Source organism: Prionailurus viverrinus, chromosome C2, assembly GCF_022837055.1.
Source record: "Prionailurus viverrinus isolate Anna chromosome C2, UM_Priviv_1.0, whole genome shotgun sequence".
Classification (NCBI taxonomy): Eukaryota; Metazoa; Chordata; class Mammalia; order Carnivora; family Felidae; genus Prionailurus; species Prionailurus viverrinus.
The window spans coordinates 78,024,919-78,047,862 of record NC_062569.1 but is presented as its reverse complement, the minus strand read 5'-3'; the positions used below and the strand labels follow the sequence as shown (position 1 = coordinate 78,047,862).

Here is a 22,944-nt window from a genome sequence, read left to right as displayed (position 1 = left end):
TCCCAATTTGCACTTTGAAGTGCAACCCAGATTTGGCCACTCTAGCTGACCTGAAAATCTACCATTAAAATAGATTCTAAAATGTAGTATTTTCTAAATAATTGAGCTGCCCATAGGATGTTTGAATATAATTTATGGATAATGTTAACTGAGCTCTGGCTTAACTCTAAGCTCTCTTCCATTCTGTTGCCAGAGTGGCCTTTAGGAAAACAGAGACTTGGTTATGTTACTCCACTATTCAGAAAATCTTCAACAATTTCAAATCAATGTCTTTAGCTTGGCACTCAAGATTCCCACAAATCTGGCCCCAAACTACTCTCTGGTTCTGACTTTTCCTGCATGTCTTGTGATGCCCATCTCTGCATCTTTGTTCACCCTGTCCCTTCTTAAAATATCCTTTTCATTTCATGTCTGCCTTTCAAAACCTCACTCATTCTTTACACCACAGATTAGATGCTGCCTTCTGTATGGGACATCCCTGGTCCCCACCCAAACTTACTGTTATCCTAATTTTGCTTTTTTCCTGCTCATTCTACTTCTCTTCTCTCTGCCTTCTAGAGCTTCGTATTACTGCTACAGCATTAATTACACGTTTCCTTGTGTTAGCAAGTGTTTGGGGAGTAATAGTAAATAGTGCTTAAGGGAAAGTAATATAGACTTTGGACCAAACTAGACCTGAATTAAAACCCTCTTAGGCAAGTCACTTAATTTTTCTGAATTTCAGCTTCTTTATGTGTAAACTGAAGAAAATTTAACCAAATGTGCATGGATTGGCAGGGGAGAATATGAGAATGTGCAGTAAAGGCTTCTAATAAGAAGTAGCTATCATTACCACAATTATTCAGATCATCTCCCCAGCTAGTTCATCTGCAGTACCTTGCAACATCTCACCCTCCACAGCATTTTCTGAATTGAATGGAAACAGCCCAAATTGATGACATCTGCTGCCTGGATCTCACTGAGCTATTAGTTTTTCAACATCTGTTTTGAATTTCAGGAAGAAATGTCCATTTTTAGGCAGCATCAACATTTTCCTGTGGAATTTCAGTGTTTCTCAGTCCTGAAATGATTATGACTTGTGCTTGATTGAATCCAAGTCAGCAGAGCCACGGAGAACAGCCCAGCGCATGAGCATATCTACTTTACATAGGCCTATGAGAGTGTAGCCCTCTGTACCTAGAGTCTGAACACCGCGGAACATTATGTCAGTTTTTAATGACATTGCCCTTTGCTCATATGTTCAAATTGTGGCAGTAATGGAGCTTGGGAAGCTCTTCATTATCCACAATACTGCAAGACGAGGAGAGCACAGAGACCCTAGTTTCTCTGATGTCTTGACTTCTGGTAACTACACAGGATACACTCAGAATGTGTTTATAATGACAGTTATTGACTACATTCTCTAGACTCCCAATTTCCTAATAAAGCCCAAAAGAATAAGAAGAAGCCAAAATTTTCTTTGGGAGTTTATTGTTTCCTATGGAAAGCAGAATTTTCTAAATCACCGTGCTTCATGAATCCCGAGTCTCTGTTTCAGCACCAAGGACAGAGCATCACTGGGCTTCATGCCCATCTCACCCTCTATAATCAACAAAATTTTAAATGTTTTAAAATTTCTGCTCAGATTTTATGCAATCATCTAGTATATTGGTTTTCTGGACACTAGTTATGTGTAATACATTGTGTGATTTAGAAAGACTCACTAGCCAAATACAGCTCTCAAGGCAGAACTGAGGCAGGAGATGTATAAGAAAGGCAAGTTAATAAATAATAGAACAGTATATGACAAGTACTATTACAGAATTATGTATAAGTCATGTGGGAGCCTGGAGAGGGAATAATCAATTCTAACTGATAAAGGAGGACTTTACAGAGGATCTGACATTTCAGCTGGGTACCAAGAAGTTTACAGTATAGAGAAAAGACTCCAAGAATGAATGAGTGAGTACATAGTGTATTCAAGGATTTCTGGAAATGTGGTTTTGTGTTTGAAAATTGGGGTGAGTGGAAGGTTAAAGTAAGAGATAAAGAATAGACTAAGACAGATCCCTACATACTTGTATACCAAGCTAAGGGAGTTAAGCTTAATCCTGGGAAAATTGAGAGTCACTGAAGTATGTTGAACAGGAACATGATCTGATCACATTTGTGTTTTAGAAAGATAATTCATACAGCAGGAGAGAGACTATACTGAAAAAAAGAAGTAAGAGGGCAGAAAGACAGATAAGGGTGACATTTTTCCGTATAGTCCTGGGAATGAGGGATTACTCCATCATAACCAAGGTTAGACAGAGAGAATTTACTTGGCCCAGCTCCCAATATTTCACATGTGGATTATGTCTCTCCAGATTCTTCCAAGAAGATAAAGGATGTCTTGGCTGAGTTTAATGAGGGTGGGAGCCTCAAACAATATGATCCACATGAGGTAAGAATGTTTGCATTTCAAGCCTTTAGCTCTATTTTCCAGCCTTTCCATAATTTGTTCCCCTCTTAGAAGTTTAGCTCATCTTGAAGAACTTGCTTCTCAACATATTTTATCTTAAATCTTAAAAGTGAGGTATTGGTGCTCCCTGGAATTATATGTTTGCCAAGTTTAATCACCCTCTCATTGTCCTAGAAGACTACCTCATACTTTCTCCTCTCTCTTCAAATCTTTCCACTTTCCTGTCTTCATTGTCAGTTATCAACCATGCTTTCTCCTTCACTGAGAAAATAGAAACAATCAGAAGAGATCTTCCATGAGACCCTCACCTACCTCTGTATCTTTTTTCCTGAAACTACGGATGAATTCTCCATGCTCTTAGTTAAGTTCAGCTCCTCCATGTGTACACTAATTCCCATCCTTTTCTGGTCTATTGACAGGCATTGCTTTCTCTGTTTATATATCTTGTTCACATCAACTTTCCACTATTCGTTAGGTTTTTCTCATCAACATATAAACATACTGTTATTTGTGCAATATAAAAAATACTCTTCCGACTCCAGTTCTCTCTCTAACTGGAGACATTTGTCTATAGTCACTGCCTCCAATTTCTCTTCTTCCCACTTTTTGAGAGCCCTTCAATCAGAGTGTAACCCCCACTTCTCCACTAAAACCACTACTGAAGATAGCGAAGGATCTCCATGTGGCTAAAACTCAATAGTCATTTTACCTAACAGCATTTGGACACAGTTGGTCATATCCTCCTCCACTTTCTTCACTTGGATTTCAGGACACTGGTTCTCCCTTTACTCCTCTGACTTGACATTTCCACTTAACAATCAAATCGGTATCTCAGAATAACATGAGCTAAACTGAGCCTGTTGATCTTACCCTGTAAAGCTGATTTTGCCAGCAGTCTTCCCCATTTCAGCAAATAACTCCATTCTTCAAGTTCTTCAGTCTAAAACTATGGAGTCATCATTGACATTTCCTCTCACATCCCACATCCAGTTTATCAGCAAACCCTAACTTCTACCTTCAAAATATATCCAAAATCTAGTCACATCTCACCACTTACCTGAGAGACCACCATATTTTGCCCAGATTATTGTAATAGTCACCTAACTAGGCTCCCTGCTTCTGCTCTTGACCTTTAAAGTCTATTCTTTGCACACATCCTGAGCAATCTGTTAGCACTTAAGTCAGATCATCTCACTGCTCTGCTCTACAATCCCTCATGGTCCCTCTACCCCCTACTCAGAGTTAAAATCAAGGTCATTACCATCTAACCTCATCTCTTGCTATTCTCCTCCTCATTGGTTTCCAGCCATATTAGCCTCTTTGATGCTGTCAAACAAGCCAAGGTTGCTGTAACCTCAGTACTTTTGCATTTGCCTTTGCCTTTTCCTGGAATGTTTCTCCCTCAGTATCCGCGTTATTTCCTCACCTCCTTCAAGTGTTTGCTCAAGTCACCTTCTTAATGAATGTCACCTACTGTATTTAAAATTTAAGCCCTCTTTCCTTTCTTATCTTTCCATTCTATGTTATTGTCTTTCTTAGTATTTCTCGCCATCTGTCATGCTATATAACTTTTTAATTGTCTGTTTCTCCCATTAGAGCACTTTTGTTCATTTCAGTATCCCCAGTGCCCAGAAGAATATCTGGCTCATAGCAGGCACTGAAGAAATATTTGTTGAATGAGCAAATGAATGGAAGACATCCCCAACTTTCAAATTCAACTCATCTAATGTTTCTTGAGCATCCAGGCACTGTGTTGGGCACTATAGAAGATACAAAGATGAGAAAGCATGATTACTGCCCTCCAGAACTTACTTCCTATTGGCAGGCTCAAGTTTAAGAGCCATGACCCTGGAGTTACATGGTCTTAGGTTAGATGTCTACCTTTGCTGCCAACCAGTAATGTGGCCTGAAATAATATTTCACGTTTCTGAACCTTAGTTTCCTTTTCTGTGACCTGAAGATAACAACAACCAAACAAAAATGTTGAAGTTTACAGAAGAGTGGATTGAATGAGATAATTTTTGTGAAATATCTAATACTTTATGGGACACTTAAAAAAGGGTACTTACTATTATTTCCTTTCTGGCTCCTTTCCCCAGAATGTTTTAAACTCAACTTCCTTTTCCCTGCTCCTGGGTCCTTTTATGAAGGCTAATTGCATAAAAATGACTGATCAGCAGGACAAACTTGGGATGATGCTGGCCACTTACTTATTTGTATTGTCATCCTTTCAACAAACCTTGAGTCAACCCCTTCTCTGCTGGGCACTGGCAGTGAATCAACAAAGTACATGTCCTCAAAGTATACCAGAGCAGGGGCTTTGGATAAAATGCACCAATCATTAGGAGAATGAAGCAGGAAGAAGGTTGCCAGCACAGGGGCTAGACTGAGAATGAGCCCTTTCAAAGAACATTCCTGAGGAGAAGATGGTGGAGCCAGCAAAAAACTCCTTACCCCTCCCACCCGCCTCCCCAGCCCCCAGCTCCAAAACACAGGAACAAAGAAGGGTGGGGGCTGCTAATCAGCCCGTCAGCCACGTGGCTGAAGAGTGGGAGGGGAACAATTTGGTCAGGGCCACAGAGGGTGTGAAGGCCACAGGGAGCTTTCAGAAGCAGAGAGCTGTTTGGCTGTTAGGAGTCTGCTGCCACCCCCGCCTCCATCATGCTGGCCCCCACTCTTTGTATGCCGGGCACTGCTGTGTCCCAGGGAAGTTCTGTCATTCTGATTTTATTCTCCCTCACAGTACGGCTGGCTTCTAGTAGGTGTAATGTCCCGGCACGGGGTTGGGGAAACAAAAAGAATTTAATTTCTCTTGAGCTTGATGGCCTGCTGCTGCCAAAATGTCTCAAGGAGGAATGAGTTAGTTGTGGGAAGGGGCAGGTGGCTAGGAAAGCAAGGCGAGGTATAAAAGTTTGCAGAGTTGGGGGGTGGGGGCACCTGGCTGGCTCAGTCGGTTAAGCATCGTACTCTTGATTTCGGCTCAGGTCATGATCTCACGGTTTGTGGGATTGAGCCCCAAGTCAGCACAGAGGCTGCTTGGGATTCTTTCCCTCCCTCTTTCTCTGCCCCTCCTCTGCTCTCTCTCTCTCAAATAAACATTTTTTTAAAAAAAGTTTGCAGAGTGGAGCACTGCATCTGGCCATGCCCTTGCCCATCAGCACTGAGTGATTCTCTGGAGAACTGAGTATAGCAGAAGACAGCCAGAAAGTGGACAAGAACAGTGTAACAGAAGGGGCAAGGTGGCTTGGTGGCCCTATGATCTTAGACTCAAGACACATCTAAGCACAAAACCCAGCTCTATCACTTGCTTTATGACTTTGAACAAGTTATTTATCTTTTCAGAATTTTTTTCATCCACAAAATGGCAGTAATAGTCCCACCTCACACTGTTATTTTAAGACTTGAGATCATGTACGTAAACTGCCCAATGCAGAGTAAGCTGTCCATCTAGTTCCCCTCCCTTCTTAACCTGTATAGGAATTAACACTTTAAACGGATTACAGAAACAGCAATTGTCCAGCTATCTCCTACATGAAAGTTGCAGTTTCTGGGGGGAAAAAACCCAGGCCTGTGCCATGACAGTGCCTAGCATGTTATTCCAGAGCTCAGAGAATTGCTAACCTCCCTCATAGTGTTTGTTTATCTGGTTTTGACATAGAACACCACTTTCTACCTATCACACATTCACTAGCAACTACGAGCCTGGCTTATGCTCATAAAGAACTTAATCATAACCCAGATATAACTTTAAGAGTGGCACACAGTCACATTTCTTTGCCTACTGTACTTGAGGTTCCCGGAGAGGGTGGCAGGGAGCCGTATGTTAACACTGGGACCCAGAACAGATATGGTAACAGGAGCTCTAGACTGGGAGTCAGAAGATTGGGTTTCTGGTTTTCCTTTACTGCTAGGTGGCTGGGGCAAGTCCCTGAACTTTCAGAGCCTCAGTGACATGAGGACATCTAGGCTGTTCTGGTATGAATGACCTTTGTTTCTGGGCTTATTCTGTGCCATCCTGTTGCCCAGAATATGATCATGAATGGTTGGACATGTGTTCAATCATTATTTTCTAAGCTCTCATAACAGTTTTTTCTTTTCCTATGGCACTCACCACTATTGATTCTGTACTAGAATTATTTTAATACCTGAGTCTCTTTGAAGGTATGGACCCATGTGTGTTTCTTTGGTGTGTTCCCCAAGGTGTTTCTTGTATCTAAAAGGCATATATATATATATATAATTACTGAATAGAACCCACAATAATTGGTGACAGCCAAGTGTACCAATGAGAAACCCAACATCCACTAAAATACCTCTCAGGCAACACTATTGTAGATGGTGTGGCGGATACTTAGATGAAATAAGATATTTTACTACCTTTCTAGAGCTCCAGATCTAGTTGAGGGACTAAGGATATGTATGTTACAAACAACTATATATTAATAGAGGGCAGCAGATATAAGTGTGATAGGATAGGAACCAAAGTGGAAAAGTACAGAAATTCAGGTATAGGAGATCATACTAGGCTTCCTAGAGGAGGTGACATGTGGGCAGGACCTTAAAGGGTAGCTAGAATGTTAACCTCTTAAAGGGTAGAGAAGGAAGCAGTTTATGTGTTATGCATGGATGCTTGATCAGGAAAGAACATGGAGATCAGTGTGGACAGAATGTGGAGGTACACGTAGGGAATTATAGGAGAACATACCAGAATGGTCTCAGTATTTAAGTAGCTACATATCTAGGTTGGAGTGGAATTATGGGAGGGCTGTGAATCCCAGAGGACTCAAGGAGTATACAGGATGATCCACTGGAATGTGGGAACACTACAAATTATATTTTCTATTTGCATTGATTTTTATCTCATCTAGCTTCTATTTTCTAATTTCTTCTTTTGTGTATGTTTTATAATGTATTAGAGGAACACAATAGTACATGTATATAATTTATAAGTAAAGATAAATGGGAATGCATGTTTAAATGTTATAGAAGGGCACATGATTTTAAAACTGATCTAACCTCTCCTGTGGTGATAAGAAGCCATGGAAAGTTTTTGAATAGAGAAGCAATCTGATCAGAACTGTGCTTTGGTAAGATCAGTTTGGCAAGGATGGATAAGATGAGAGGACTGACAGATGGGGTGGAAGCAAGGAAGCCTTCGAGAAGTATTACAGTGGTCCAGGCAGGATGCAGAAAACAGAAGTCTGAAACCAGGAACATTGGGCCTTCAATGGCCTTCTTGTCAGAGTGGTGGCAGATGGGCAGTGGACACACAGAAAAGACTGAATGTGACCAATATTACAGAAGAACTGTGAACAGAAGTAAGGTACAAGACCTAATCTCAGATGACTGGGGGTTCAAAGCTGAGCCTGGAATATCAGGAGAATGATGGTATTGTTGACATTAACAAACAGCAGGGTTAGGAAGAGGAGCTGGTTCAGAGAGGAATATAATAAAAGTTTAGAACTTGAGACCTTTTAGTTCATCCCTCACAATTTGCTGTCAAAGAAACTGAGGTTCACAAAGCAGAGGAAATGTGGTAGAGCTGAGACCAGTCACGAAGTCTCCTAAATCCCACTCTGATCTTGTTTGATGACCTTTCAGCTTTGGTTTTTTAATAGCATTATGTTAGACTTTGTTTAGTTAAACTTTCTCTTCTTAAAAATCATTTAGGATAGTCTGTTTTCCAGAAATATTTTATGTTGATAATTCTCAGTTTGATGCTAACCAAAAAAGATTAACAGGATACTTTGGAGCTCAAAACTACAGTTAACCCTTGAGTAATGTGGGGGTTAGGGTCACTGACCCCCCCCACACACACAGTTGAAAATCCATGTATAACTTTTGACTCCCTGAAAGCTTAACTATAAATAGCCTCCTGTTGACTGGAAGCCCTACTTTTAACATAAACATTGATTAACACACATTTTCTATGTTATTTGTATTGTATATAGTGTATTATATTGTACAATAAAGGAAGCTAAAGAATGGAAGATGTCATTAAGGAAATCATAAGGAAGAGAAAATACATTTACAGTATTGTTCTGTATTTATTGAAAAAATTCTGCATGTAAGTGGGCTTGCACAGTTCAAACCTGTGTTGCTCAAGGGTCAACTGGATGTTGGAAACAGTACTTGTCAATTAAAATAGTATGAAGGAAAAGACAGTGCAAAAAGAGCCTTTTAAAATAAGGACAGTAACATCAGCAAATACTCAAATCAAAGCAGAGAATGAGGAGAACCAAAATAGCACAACACTACAGAAAACAGAAAGTTTTAAGAAGAGGATGGAATGCTACAGAGAAGCCAAAGATGAGCAAGTCTGAAAAGAGACAATTGAACCTATGACCTTCAAGAGAGTGGGTTCAGAGGTGATGGGCTAGAGCCCAGAGCAAATGGGACTAAGGAGGTGATGAGGCTAGTGTGGTCTGGCTGGAGAACGGTGAAGGGGAAAGGAAGAAGGACAGGATAGTAACTCGAGTAACCAACCATTTCTTTGGAGCAGTGCCCTTGAACGTGCTTGCAGGTAGAGAAGCAGATGCTGGGAGATGCCTTCAGATGCAGGGAGGCTGGAATCAAGGGTCATAGTGGGTGGGCTCCACTTGGAAAGTAGGAGGAAAAGATTTTGCTGTCACAGACTGGTAAAAAAGAGGAGGATGTGTGAGGAAGAGACATTCTGAGGTGATGCTGTGGAGACAGAGAGGGACCAAAAAAGTATAAAAGAGAGGCCCAGAGACTCAGGGGCAGAAAAGACAGAGAGATAGAGACTGATTGGTAGTTGTCACAAGAAATGTGAGTTCACCATTTGATTTGAGATCCCTTAACTTGCTAAGAGCCTGCGTTTTCCTCTGTCCGGCCAAATCAGGCTTCCTCCACTCTGTAAAGAAGATGTGTAGAACAGCCCCACCTGGGACAAGTAGAAACTGCTGTGTGAGCTCCCTCCCATTGGGACCAGGAGAGCATCCCCTGTTTTTAGGGCCAAAACTTTGTATCCCAAACCTAATTGTGTATATTCAAGGTGGCTCGTAGTTCTGGGAAGGCTCTCAGATTTTCTAGAAGAGACAAAGGGTTAAATGCTATCAACATTTTGAAAGGAGAACCAAATAGGCTCCCAGAAAGGGATTTTATTCTCATGGCTGTTGTTATTTACAAAAGCCTGCACAGCAGATCTTAGAGTAGAGCTTCCTCAGTGATTTCCAGGAGCATCTGCCGATTTGATGAAGAATCTGATGCCATCAGGGCACAAGCCAGTGATGATTCACTGCAAACTGTCTTTGTTGAGTGTTTGCTGAGCACAGCAGCCCTTTCTGGCATGGTTGCTTCCAGCCTGGGACCATAAGCCAGGCAGTAGTGGGAGAGATACAGCAGGGAGAGCTTCTAGTTTTTGGCACATTTCTTGATTCTACCTTCTGTCCTTGGCTTCCTGCTCTTTTCCTAGTGCCTAAAACCTTCGCAAGGACATGTTTAGAGAGCAGTTGAGCCAGACACATACCCTCTCCTGTTAATCTTGAGGTTCATCCAGGGAAGGTCAGTTATGAAACTAATGAAGGATGGAGCCTGTCTTTTCCTGTTTTCTGAGACTCAAATACTCAGGAATCCCATCCCTCACAACACAAACAGAAATGGAAATACCACAGAAGACCCATCTTTCTACCGTGTTTTCAGCTACATCCTTCATCTTAACTAGGATTCCAGGGCACTGACCAAGTCCGGCTTGGGGGAAGAACCCTCCACACCCAGTGCTTGCTCCCCATCACCCCCTTTCTACTTAGTTTTAGACACGTCTTGTTATAGAAGCCTCCTGTGAGCACCAACATGCAACCATCAGTGTTTTCTCTTTCTTGTATCCTGTTCCCTGCTCCCTGTGCCTGTCATCCTCCATCACCTACTGACCTTTTCATTCCAGCATTTACCCATCACTGCACTTCTTTCTGCTTTCCTTTCATTTCTTTCACCTGCCAGCACCCCCCCCCCCACACACGCCCCAAGTTTCTCTTCTCTCCTTCTTCTCTGTCCCTTTGCTTCTCTGCACTGACTTTTTCCCTCTTTGTTCTTCCTCAGCCAATTAGCTATGATGTCTTCAAGCTGTTCATGAGGGCATACCTGGAGGTGGACCTTCCTCAGCCACTGAGTACGCACCTCTTCCTGGCCTTCAGCCAGAAGCCCAGACAGGAGACCCCTGACCACCCAACGGAGGGGGCCAGCAATGAGGCCAGTGGCCCAGGTACACAGACCAACATTCCCTAAGATGGAAGGGAGATGCTGCAGCTGTAATGCACTTGCCACAGCCACAGGCTGAACTCCTAGGGGGTACCCTGTGCAGAGTAACTTCCTTACGGGGTGGAAATGAGAACCAGGGGACCAGGACTCCTTTCCCCATGGGGTCTCACAGGAAGTGCTGTCTGATGGCTCTCTCAGAGGAATAAAGAAGAGCAGAATTCCTGCACCCAGGCTCAAAACAGAGGGTGGAGGCGGGGAGAGGAGGCATAAAATAATGTGTGGCAGGGGGTAGAGAGTCTTCTGCAAAGGCTGCAAGAAGCCTTTGGATGGAGCATATTCAGCTCATGTACCCAGGCTGGAAGAACCCAGGAGTGTCAGAGACCAGAGGAAGGTAAATTGTGGTCACTGTCTTCTTGGAGTTTGGGCTATAGTGAGGGAGACACAGTCAGCCCCAACAAATCAGCATGAACCCAGCTGATACTCAAAGAGACACACAAGTCTAGTGATCCAGGCCCCATGGGAAGGTCCCCTGCCTGCCTCTGTAAGAAGCTGGAGAACGTAGGCTGGTCCTTAAATCTTGTTTTTACTCCCCAGATGCCAACATACAGAATGTGGATAATGGTGCCAAAGCAGATGAGGCGTGTGCCCCTGATACAGGTAAGTCTCTGTAATACATGATTTGCAGCGTTGAGGGGGAGTGGGGAATACCTCATCCTTGGGAGGAGGGAGAGATATACCCAGCAGCATGTCTCCATGTCATTGTATGTCCTTTGAGCAGATCTTGTCTGCCTCCATCTCGGGGGCCCCCACCACTCAACTGTGCTGGGATTCTGAGTCTTGATGCGGGTTCATGCTTCACTAGCCCTGAAACAGGAAAGCTCATTCAATATTTACTTCTGATGGGTCTGCCTGGCCAGAAGGGGGAGAAGGGGAGCCTTCTCAGGAGAAAGTATATGATGAGGGTTTGAGAGAGAGAGAGAGAGAGAGAGAGAGAGAGAGAGAGAGTGTGTGTATGTATATATAAAGAGGCAGCTGTAGGGCTGAGGTACAGATGACTCTACCAGTGGATGGTAAGGGTGTGCCCAGATGCACTATAAGAAATGGCAAAGAACATCTTTTTAGTAGAATTATTCCAGATGGAAACCTGGGTTTACACATGAGAATGAAGAGAAACTGGTAACCACATGGGTAAATGTAAAGAATATGTGTCTTCTTAGTTAAATCTCCTTAAAAGGTAATTAACTATTGAAGCAAAAAAAACTAAATGACATTGTGTTGTGCAGTTTATAATATAACTTATGTAGAAATCAAATGTATAACTGTAGCACAAAGGCCTGGATGGGAGAATTGGAGGTATTTGTGCACACCGGCTTAAGGAAGTCAGGAGGAGGAGCAAGGGGAAGCCGGCTAAAATTAGTTTGATTTATTTCCCAGGGACTTCGTTCGATGAGAGAATTTCAAAAGTAGTTTGAGAGAATTAGATGTAGTTCTAATCTTTTTTCCAGTCATGGCAAGAAGGGCAACTAGAAGGATTAAGGATTTTTCAGTGTGTAACTGAAGGACTGGTGAGATCAAAAATTTACTGTGGATAAAAAGCAGAACGTGGTTGGGAAAGGAGAGTTGCCGTTGGACCATAAGTTCAGCAAATTCCAGTCTTCCCAGAACTGCACAAAGCAAGGATGACAAGCGTCGGTGCCTTCCTGAGGCCTTCAGGGGCAGCATCAGGGCAAGACTCTGCAAAGTATGGCTCACCCACCCTCCCTCCCCAGCATCTCACCCAGCCATGCTAGGTTCATGGCCCCTTGGTAAAATGGGTTTAAGTTATAAATAAGTCTTAAATCTTATGTGGAATAGCAGGGGCATGTTATGACATAGCTTATTCTCATGACGGGAAAAGAAGGGGGAAACCTTGGGATTCTAAACTCTGAGCAGCAAAAACAACCATGAAAAGCGTTTGGACCCAAACTGTTTACCCAGAGGCTTTCTTAGTCTGAGTATCTGGAACTTCAAGATGAACCTGAGAGAAGCTATATATACTTCATTTTCTGAGGTTCCAAATTGTCTGGACGGGATTTGTTTTAGTGGCTGAGGTTTCTGAGGCCCCAAGGAAGGATGTATTAAGAGCTACTGTCATTATATGATATTTGAGAAAAGGTGGTAATAATGGAACTTGGCTGTCTTATTTGACCACCATGTTTATTTGCAACATTCGTATCATTCTGGGTCTGAGAGCAACTTCCAGAGATTTATGCCTGGAGAAGTGATTTATGATGTACCACTTTCCTTGTTTATGGAGAGTATCAGTTTCCTATGGTCAAATAATGAAAGGGTAATGATCTGACTGCTGGCCCAAGGAGGTATATAGCATCTTTTCATCTTTTTTAGTGACTTGATATTTAAAGTAGAAAATCCGTTTCCTATGGGACTACTTTGTGTGGATGTCTTAATTAGATGCCCCTGTTCATGAGAAACAGGAATGTAGGGACAGACAGATACCACAGAGAGAAGCCTCTGCCAGTAAGGAAGAGCCAAGTTCTGGCATCACCTTAGATCAGGCCATCTGTTGAAAATCCCAGCCTTTTCCTGTTGCCCAGGCAGAAGCCAGAGGAAACTAAATTCTGATTTGATATGGCCTATTTAGGCTTATCAGAGCAATATCCAAGCTTGGATCTCGAACAGCCCACTTCAAGTTATTCATTTCCATATCCAGGTGGATTAATGGTTGGGTCTATAAACACAGCAGAGAGGGGCTTTCACTGAGTCCAGATATGGACTCAGAACCTTGAGCAATCTGTCTGTCATTGTCAGGACGTCAGCTAGGAAGGCCTGAATGCACCTTTCCATGAATGGCCAGGACTAAATGGGATAAACAACGTGAACTTTAGTCTCCTGGTTTTAATTTAGTTCCTCAGGCTCCTAAGATGTTTCAGCAACTCAGAATATTGTCCTTCAATTTTTTTCTTAGTTTTTCCCGTTTATAAAAGTAACACATTCATATTGTAAAAAAAAAAAAAAATTGAAGAATACAAAAAAAAGAAGGAAACAACAAAACCATCCATAACTTACCAGTGCAATTACACACATGCATACACACACATGTATTTTTTTCTATAATTTTTTACAGAATTGGAATGAGACTATATATATAATTTTGGAACCAGCTTTGTTTTTTACTTACCATTATACTCACAAACATTTTTCATGTCATTCAAGACTTTTGGTAAACACCCATTTTAATACAAGTCCCTCTTTCAACAGATGAAAATCTGAGGTTGGATGTGGGGAGTAAGCCCACTTGTGCAAGGTTACACACCCATTAACACAAACCCAGAGCGAGAAACCTAGTCCTCTAGGTTGGTGTTCTTTCCACTATGCCCAACTGGAAGGCAAGAAGTAATACAGAGACTAAGGCAAAAGGTGGAATAAGTCAGGTCTGCCTAAGAACACTCAAGCAAAAGGGTTTATGCCATGGCACCTAGACAGAACCTATGTAATCCGGAAGAGGGTGTTAGTCTTTGACTACTGATGGCCCTTGAGGGATGTACTTAGATGACTGTGGGTTAGGGGTATTTCATATAAGGTAGCTTGAGGAGGAAAACATTAGTAGGACTATGTGCCTCTCGGTCGTTCTGCTCCCCAGCATTTCCATGACTGGAATGAACAGTACAGCTCATAGACTAGAACAGTGGCTCAAGATCCAGTCACAGTCCTAGTAACCCAAAGATCTTTGTAAAAGGCTGTAATAATGTTTTAAAACAGCTTTGGTGAGGTATAATGGGCATAAAATTAATTGCACATGTTTCAAGTGTATAATTAGTAAGTTTTTGCATATGTATACATCTATAAAACCAGTACCACGTCAATATAATGAAGACACCCATCATCCCCAGAAGTTTCTTTATAGTCTCTTTCTCCCACCCTCCCTAGCCACCCACCCCTAGATCCATACAATATGATCTGCTTGCTGTCACCATAGATCAGACTGCATTTTCCATATTTTATATACATAGAATCATACAGTGTGTACACTTTTTGGTGTGGCTTCTTTCACTCAGCGTAATAATTTTTAAATGTATCCATGTTGTCATGTGCATCAACAATTAACACATTTTTAATGCTGATTAGTATTTTAGTATATAAGTAGATATTCCACAATTTGTTTATCCATTCATCTATTGATGGACATTTGGGTTGATTCCAGTTTGAGACTATTTCATATACAACATGAATATTCTTGTACAAGTCTTTGTGTGGGCAGCTTTCATTCCTTTTAGGTAAAGATCTAGGAGTGGAATGTTTAGGATTGTTATGTTCTCATCATAATTTGACTTCTGCATTATGAAATGATTCTCTTTATTCCTGGTAATACTCTTTACTTTGAAATCTACTTTATTCGAATTATGTTCATAATTGACGTAGCAACTCTAGTTAACTAGAGTTAAAATGGTATCTTTCTCCATTCTTTTCATGTATTTGTGTCTTTATACTTAAAATTTTTTTAATGTTTATTTATTTTTGAGAGAGAGACAGAGCATGAGTGGGGAAGGGTCAGAGAGAGAAAGGGAGACACAGAATCCAAAACAGGCTCCAGGCTCTAAGCTGTCAGCACAGAGCCTGACACCAGGCTTAAACTCACAAGCCATAAGATCATGACCTGAGCTGAAGTCGGATGCTTTACCCACTGAGCCACCCAGGTGCCCCTGGCTTTATATTGAAACTGCCTTTCTTATTGGAAGCATGTAGTTGGGTCTTGTTGTTGTTCTTCTTGTTGTTGTTGTTTATCTAATCTGACAATCTCTGCCTTTTAGTTAGAGTTTTAGAATGTTTACATTTACTGTGATAATTGATATGGTTAGGTTTAAAGGGACCATCTTGCTATCTGTTTTCTTTTTTTCCTGTCCTTTCTTCCCCTTTTGTTCTTTTTCTGTTTTCTTTTAATTAATTGAATTATTTATGATTTCATTTTGCCTCCTTTTCGATCTTATTAGCTATAACTTTGTTATATTATTTTAGTGACTGTTTTAACTATCATAGTCTACATTCAAATAATATTATTCCACTTTGTGTATACTATAAGAAATGTACTGCAGTATATGTCCTTTTCTTATCTAGGCCTTTGTGCTATTGTTGTCATGCATTTTACTTCTACATATGTTAAATTATAAACTGCACAACACATTGTTATTATTTTTGCTTTAGTAGTTAATTATCTTTAAGGAGATTTAACTAATAAGAAAAATATTTTTTTATATTTTCCCATGCGGTTACCAGTTTCAGTGCTCTTTATTCTTGTGTGTTTCTGTATGATATAATTCTACAAAAAAGATGTTCTTTACCACTTCTTGTAGTGCAGCTCTATACAGTTTTGTACATATGAAAAAATTTTATTTTGCCTTTTTTTTCTAAAGATATTTCACTGAGTAAGGAATTTTAGGTTGACAATTTTTTTTCCTTTAGTATTTTAAAGATGTTGTTCCACTGACTTTCAGCTTACTTTCTTTTCAATGAGAAAATTACTGTCATTCTTATCTTTGTTTCTCTCTACATAATGTGCCTTTTTTCCTCTGGCTTCCTTTATGATTTTTTTTTATCATTGATCTTAATCAGTTTGATTATGATGTTTTTGGTGTAGCTTTGGGGGTTTTTGTTGTTGTTGTTTTTAAAGTAGGCTTTATGCTCAGTGCAGAGCTCAACACAGGGCTTGAACTCACGACCATGAGATCAAGACCTAAGCTAAGTTCAAGAGTCAGACATTTAACCAACTGGGCCACCTAGGCACCCCACCTTCATGTAGTTTTATTTATATTTATTGTGTTTGGGGTTCATTGAGAATCTTGGATCTGAGGTTCTATTGCTTTTATCAAATATCGACACATTTGGAAAAATTTCAGCTATTATTTCTTCAATTTTTTCCTACTTCTTTCTTTCCTCTTTAGGTATTCCAACTACATGTTTATTTGACTACTTGAAGTTGTCCCACAGCTCACAATATGATGCTCTTTTTCTTTCTTTTTTTAGTCTTTTTGGATGGTTTCTTTTGCTGTGCTTCAAATTGACTAATCTTTTCTTCTGCAATGTCTAATCCACTCTAAGTCCTATTCAGTGCATTTTTTTTTTTCATTTCACGCATCATATCTAGACACTTGATATAGACAGGCATTTTTAAATATCTTTTATATTCCTACTTAAAGTGTACTATCTTTCCTCTAGCCTCTTGGACATATGGAATACAGTTGTAATAATTATTTTAAAGCTTTTGTCTGTTATATCATCTGTGTCATTTCTGGGTCATTTCAATTGCTTTTTCTCATTATTATTGTTTATATTTCCTTTCTTCTCTGCATACCTGTCAGTTTTTTATTAAATGCCAGCCATTGAAAATGTTACATCATTGGGTATTGGATATTTTGATATTCCTATAAAAATTCTTGAGCTTTGTTTTGGGGCACAGTTAGGCTACTTGGAAATAGTTTGACCTTTTTCAGGTCAAGCTTTTAAAGGTTTGTTAGCCAGGACCAGAAAGGCATTTGCTAATTTTACCCAACAATCAAAACAAAACTCTTCTGAGTACTGTACTCAATGATTCATGAATTATGGGGGTTTCTACCTTAGTTGGTGAGAATAGACACTATTCCTGGCTCTCTGTGCATTCCAGGGACTGTTCCCTCTAATACTGATTCTTTCCCCAGCCTCCAGTAGTCTCCTCACCCACCTGTACTCATTGTTACTCAGCTGAATAATGGAACGGAACTCTCCACTGATTATTCACAGAGTACCCTTTGTAGACCTCTGGAGTTCTCTCTGTGCAGCTTCCTCCTCTTTGGTGCTCTGCTCTGTGAACTCTAGCCACCTTGGGCTCCCCAGGCTTCAAGCTCTATCTCTTCAGCTCAGAGAGACTTCCAGAATCTTCCTGGGGTCCACCTACCAGTGCTACAGCCTAGAAACTCTTTCTGAACAGTATGATGTGGCAATTATGGGCATCATCTCATTTGTATTCTGTCTCTTGGGATCACCATTTGGTGCTACCACATTCAGTGTCCATTGTTTCATATCTTTTGTCCAGTTTTTTGTTTCAGTAGAAGGATAAATCTGGTCGTGTTACTCCAATTTAGTCAAAACAGAAGTCATTATAATAGTGTTTTCATGGATGGATAATCTGAGGATGTAACAGTAACTTGAGGTATAATGGGCTACCTAGTGCAAAGGATTTCTCACAGTTGTCTTATAGATTATGTTTTTTCATAACTTTTCCTCCAGTGCTGATTTTAATACTTGTGTTGCATATGTAATTTTATTGCAGTTTCCCCCATCTTACTATCCTTATTTTTATTTCACCCTATTGTATTTTTATCCCAACTTGCTCACCCCTGAGGCTCTCTGCTCCAATTTAACATATCTTCTCTCAACCTCCTGAGGGTCTTGTCCAGTAGGAAATTATTTCCAAAGATCTGGTTTTCTGAGGCTTCAGGATGGAGCTTCCTGTCCTTGTTTTATAGCTCTGTTTCATAAGGTAGGCTTTCATGTTGCACAGCTCTACTGGACAGATAGGATAGGAACTGTTTGCCTTTGCTTGGCACTTTGGCTTTCTGAATAAAAAGTATACCAGTTGCACTGCCTTCCATTACTGGAAGCAGCCATTACGTCAGGGCTGTCTCTCCCTCTGTCTATATCTTCAGACCTCCACCACTTAGTGGTAGAACACCTAAGTGGATTTTTCACTACCAGTCTTCCTCTTACTTTTACCTGTGTTTTCTGCAAATTTACCCTCGTTCTGGAAATTATTAAGAGATCATTTCTTATGGGCATGGATCTAGAGAGGCTGGGGGGAAGAGAGATATCCCTTAAAGTGCCTCAAGAAAAGTATAATTCACACAGTAAAATATAGGTGCCCAGTTTTCTCATTAGCAATAACCTCATATTTCTGGATTAGAAGACAAGAAAGACGGAGTTTTCCAACCTAAAAGAAGGAAAACTCCAGAGGGATAACTTACCGTATTCCTGTGGTACGATAAACCACTTTCTGCATTTTCTTAATCCAATAGATTAGGTTTGTGGCTAGTCAGAATTCTTACGAGTGCCTGGAAATTTGTTGATTGTTGATCCCAGTTTTCTCTTTTGAATGTTCATCTTTTTCTTTATCTTTGAATGTATTTGAGAAGAAAATTGAAAAAAGGTATACTGGTACATGACCAATTGTCTGGATTTTGGAATCCCAGCCAAAAGTAACTTTATAAATTGAGTAAGTGTTTCCAAAAAATTAGGCAAAATGACATTTACCTGTTGGGTATTGATATTACTAAAAACCATTCTCATCTTTTCTGAAAATTCACAGGGTATAGGTGAATTTCTTACAATGATAGAGATTCTTAAAAGTGTCAGAATGGGCTCCATTCAGAGAATATGAATGCTACAAACTGGATTTCTAGGACCACTGATTTGATCATATTTAAGTAACCAACACTCTCTACCAAGAAAATGATGGAGCAACAAACAAGGTTTAATATTTACTAAACGTTAAGTGCCGTTGGATGGTTTCCTTTTGCCTTTTGCAGAATCAAAGATCACCGAGAAGCAGGTGCCAGCAAAAGACCAAGTGGCTGCAACCCTCCTGGGAAATCCTGTTGTTCCATCTCCAGGCTCAGAATCCCCTATAGTGTACCTGAAGGATGTCGTGTGTTACCTGTCCCTTCTAGAGATGGGGAGACCTCAGGATAAGCTGGAATGTAAGTGTCCACCCTGTCAAGGGGCTTCAAGTTTTTCCTAGAGGAAGATGTAGTGTCTTGTTCTTCCTTCTAAACATGTCAGACGGAGATTGATCTGGGATCATGGGTACTGGTGATGCCTGCTTGGGGAAGGTGTTTCTGTCCTGTCACCAACAGTGATCTGAACATTTCCTGGAATCCACGTTGGGACCAGAACCAGTTGTATGGAGAGTGGGAAGCGCATCTGAGACCTTGGTATTGAGAACCAGGGTTTGGAAAGGGGAGAAGTCTCTACAAGGGGTCAAGACTCCCCTTCTTTGCTGAAGGAACTTCCTGAAAGCCTCCAACCAAAAAGCTGCCACCTTCTCTTATTTTTCAAGGGAGGATATTCAGTATTTGTCTTCCTTCTCCTGTTCTGTGCCCAAACAACTCTTTATGAGGGAATCTTTTTTTTTTTTTCTTGAGAATTAATCAGTCTCTATCTCATTAAAACTTATTTTCATTTCTTCACCCACCCCTACGCCACATTTTTTGGCCTCTAGAGAGAAACAGCTAGTTAGGTAAGGGAGTTGATCTTGGTTTCACAATGCTCCTTAAAGTTGGTTTCAGGGAGGGAATAATATCTGGTGGCAGAAAGGAAAGCCCACAGCAGCTGAAACAGCCTGCGGGCTCCTAGTAAGACTCACTGCAGGGTTGGGCTCACTGGCCTCCATCAGCCTACAGGCAGACTTTTAAAAACAGAAGACAATAGGACCTCGTTAAAAAAGATGTATTGTTTTGGCTCTTTTTGGGACTTTAGTAGACATTAAAGGGAAAAACATAACACATCGTAGCAAAAGTCAAAATTCCAGTTAATAATAAGATGAGTCAACAAAACTCAAACATTAGCAAGGAAGTATCTGGCAAAGGTTAACCCTCGCTCAAACCAAAGTGAAACAGTTCACTAACCACCCACAGTTTTGAGGTGTTAACAATTGCAAGCCTTAAGTGCCAATTTGGTATCAAATATAGCAGATTTATGTCTCTTTTGGCTAGTGTTTAAAGTGAAATGTCAAATTATTTCTGAGATTCAGCTGGACTTTGAGTTTGAGGCCTTATATTTGTTCATAATTACCAGAGAGGATGTGAAAGATGTTTTCATATTAGTGGCTCTCAGACTGGATCTTTGTAATGGCAATAGAAAGAAACTGCATTTTATTTTATTTTTTTATTTTATTTTATTTTATTTTATTTTATTTTATTTTATTTTATTTAATATTTACTTATTTTTGAGTGCGATAGAGACAGAGCATGAGTGTAGGAGGGGCAGAGAGAGAGGGAGACACAGGATCCAAAGCAGGCTCCAGGCTCTGAGCTGTCAGCACAGAGCCCATTGCAAGGCTGGAACTATGAAACAGTGAGATCATGACCTGAGCCGAAGTCAGACGCTTAACCAACTGAGCCACCCAGGCACCCCAAGAAACTGCATTTTAAAAAACTTTTTATTATAGAAAATTTCCAACGTAGATAAAAGTATAAAGTACAGTGAACTTCCATATACCCATCAGCCACCTTCAGTAATTACTGACTTATAATCAATCATGCTTTATTTATACCTCCCATGCATTCCCTCTGCCCCAGGATATGTTGAAGCAGATTTCAGACATCATGTAATTTCACCTATAAATATTTCAGTATTCAAAAAATACGACTTTTTCTTAAATATAACCACAGCACCATTATCACATTGAAAGACGATGACTCCTTACTATTGTCTGTTCAGAGAGAAAAGAGGCAGAGCCAATATAAGAGCAAAAGCACTTATTTAGGGCCTCAGAATAGCAGTTCAGGGAACACAGATTTGGGCAGCAATCCAAATAGTGCCCTTCCGAGGGAACAGAAGTTAAGGGTTTTTAAAGACAAAAGGGAATGCTTGTATATGTTGTTTACAGAGAATTTTTTTATTGGTGTTGATGGCAGAAGACGAATCTTGACTGAATATAATTGGTTACTAAGGCTGTCGCTAAGCAGACACTTACTGTAGCAAGTTACAGGTATTAGAATTGAGTCCTTGGAATATTTGAAGTTTGGCCCAAGTCAGAGTTCACAGCTCCACCCAGTTAGGATGTGGGTAAGGCCCATCTACTTGATAAGCTCCCAACTCCATTTTAAAACCCCTTGACATAAGTGACTTGATTTCATTTCACCGTTTATATATCAAATATTGCCAGTGTTCACATTTTCCCAGTTATCTTATATATTTTTAGTTGTTTGACTCAGGATCCAAACTTGGTCTATACATTGCCATTGCTTCTTATGTTTCTTCTATTTTAATCTTCTGCTTATTTTTTTCCTTGTAATTTTTTGTTGCAGATCATTTGGCCTGTTGAGTTTTTAATCTTACTTGTGTTTTTTAATGAAACCAAATAAATTCAAATCTTCCCCTGATTTTAATGACTGAAAACAACTTACACTTTCCTTTTTAATAACCAAACATGTATCTTTTTGGAAATTATAGCCTGAACTCATACCTTTTATCAATACATTAACAATAATAATTCTCATTGTTGAACACCTTATATCTGTTAATCACTTTATTTTTTTTTAATTTTTTTAACATTTATTTATTTTTGAGACACAGAGAGAGAGAGAGAGACAACATGAGTGGGAGAGGGGCAGAGAGGGAGACACAGAATTGGAAGCAGGCTCCAGGCTCTGAGCTGTCAGCACTGAGCCTGAGACACGGGGCTCAAACCCACCAACCATGATATCATGACCTGAGTTGAAGTCAGACGCTTAACTGACTGAGCCGCTCAGGCACCCCTCTGCTAATCACTTTAAATACATGATCTCATTTTAACCTCACAATAACCCTAGAAGGTCAGTGTGATTGTTTTCATTTGACGTGTCAGAAAGCGCAGAAAGTGTAAATGACTTGCCCAAGGCCATGCTGCTGAAAAACTGAGTGCTTACACTTTCTAGTTCTATCAGTGCATATTTAGGACCAAGAGAGCTCTGTGTTAAGAGTTGCCCTGGCCCAGGGTCTGGGAGCAACAGTCGCGGGAAGATCTGTCTGTCCTTCTTTATCTGCTTGGTGAGTCAGCCTCATATGCCGAGTTCCTCTGACCAGGACATTCTGAAGTTTCACGGAGAATCCCACGGCCACAATCCTACTTTTAAAGAACCTCAGCTCCTACCAGGATCACACAGCTGAACAAGCACAAGGTGCAGGGATATTAAAACATACAGAAAGATGTAGCAACACACGGGCAACTTAGCAGGAGTGTTGTCACCTTTGGGTACATGCTAAGAGGTCCAGAGTGGGTATGTGGGGGAAGGGGCAGTTAGGGGAGGCTCCACAGAGAAAGCAGGCCTGATGAAGTTAGAACTGGAGGAAAATGAAGACGTGTTCAGCTGTGCTCCCCACTCTGCTTACTTCTGAGATCACAGACAGGATCCCTACCTTTTAGATGACCAAAATGCAAGTTCCCAGGTCCCAGAAATGAAAATGTAGTACTTTGCCCAAATTTCTCTCTCAGATTTTCCTTATCCTGCATCACCTCCCTACAGCTAGAACATGATAGAGGATGTTTCTGAATAACA

At 40.6% G+C, this 22,944-nt stretch overlaps 1 protein-coding gene across 1 annotated transcript in view; it reads left to right on the top strand.

Moving 5' to 3' along the window:
- The window catches only part of DGKG (diacylglycerol kinase gamma), a 205,546-nt gene that overhangs the window by 54,730 nt on the left and 127,872 nt on the right, over positions 1 to 22,944 (top strand). Inside the window, exons 3-6 of the mRNA XM_047876465.1 lie at positions 2,349 to 2,425; positions 10,502 to 10,664; positions 11,255 to 11,317; positions 19,213 to 19,383. Coding sequence (XP_047732421.1) covers positions 2,349 to 2,425; positions 10,502 to 10,664; positions 11,255 to 11,317; positions 19,213 to 19,383 — 474 coding nt within the window. The remainder of the gene's footprint in view (positions 1 to 2,348; positions 2,426 to 10,501; positions 10,665 to 11,254; positions 11,318 to 19,212; positions 19,384 to 22,944) is intronic.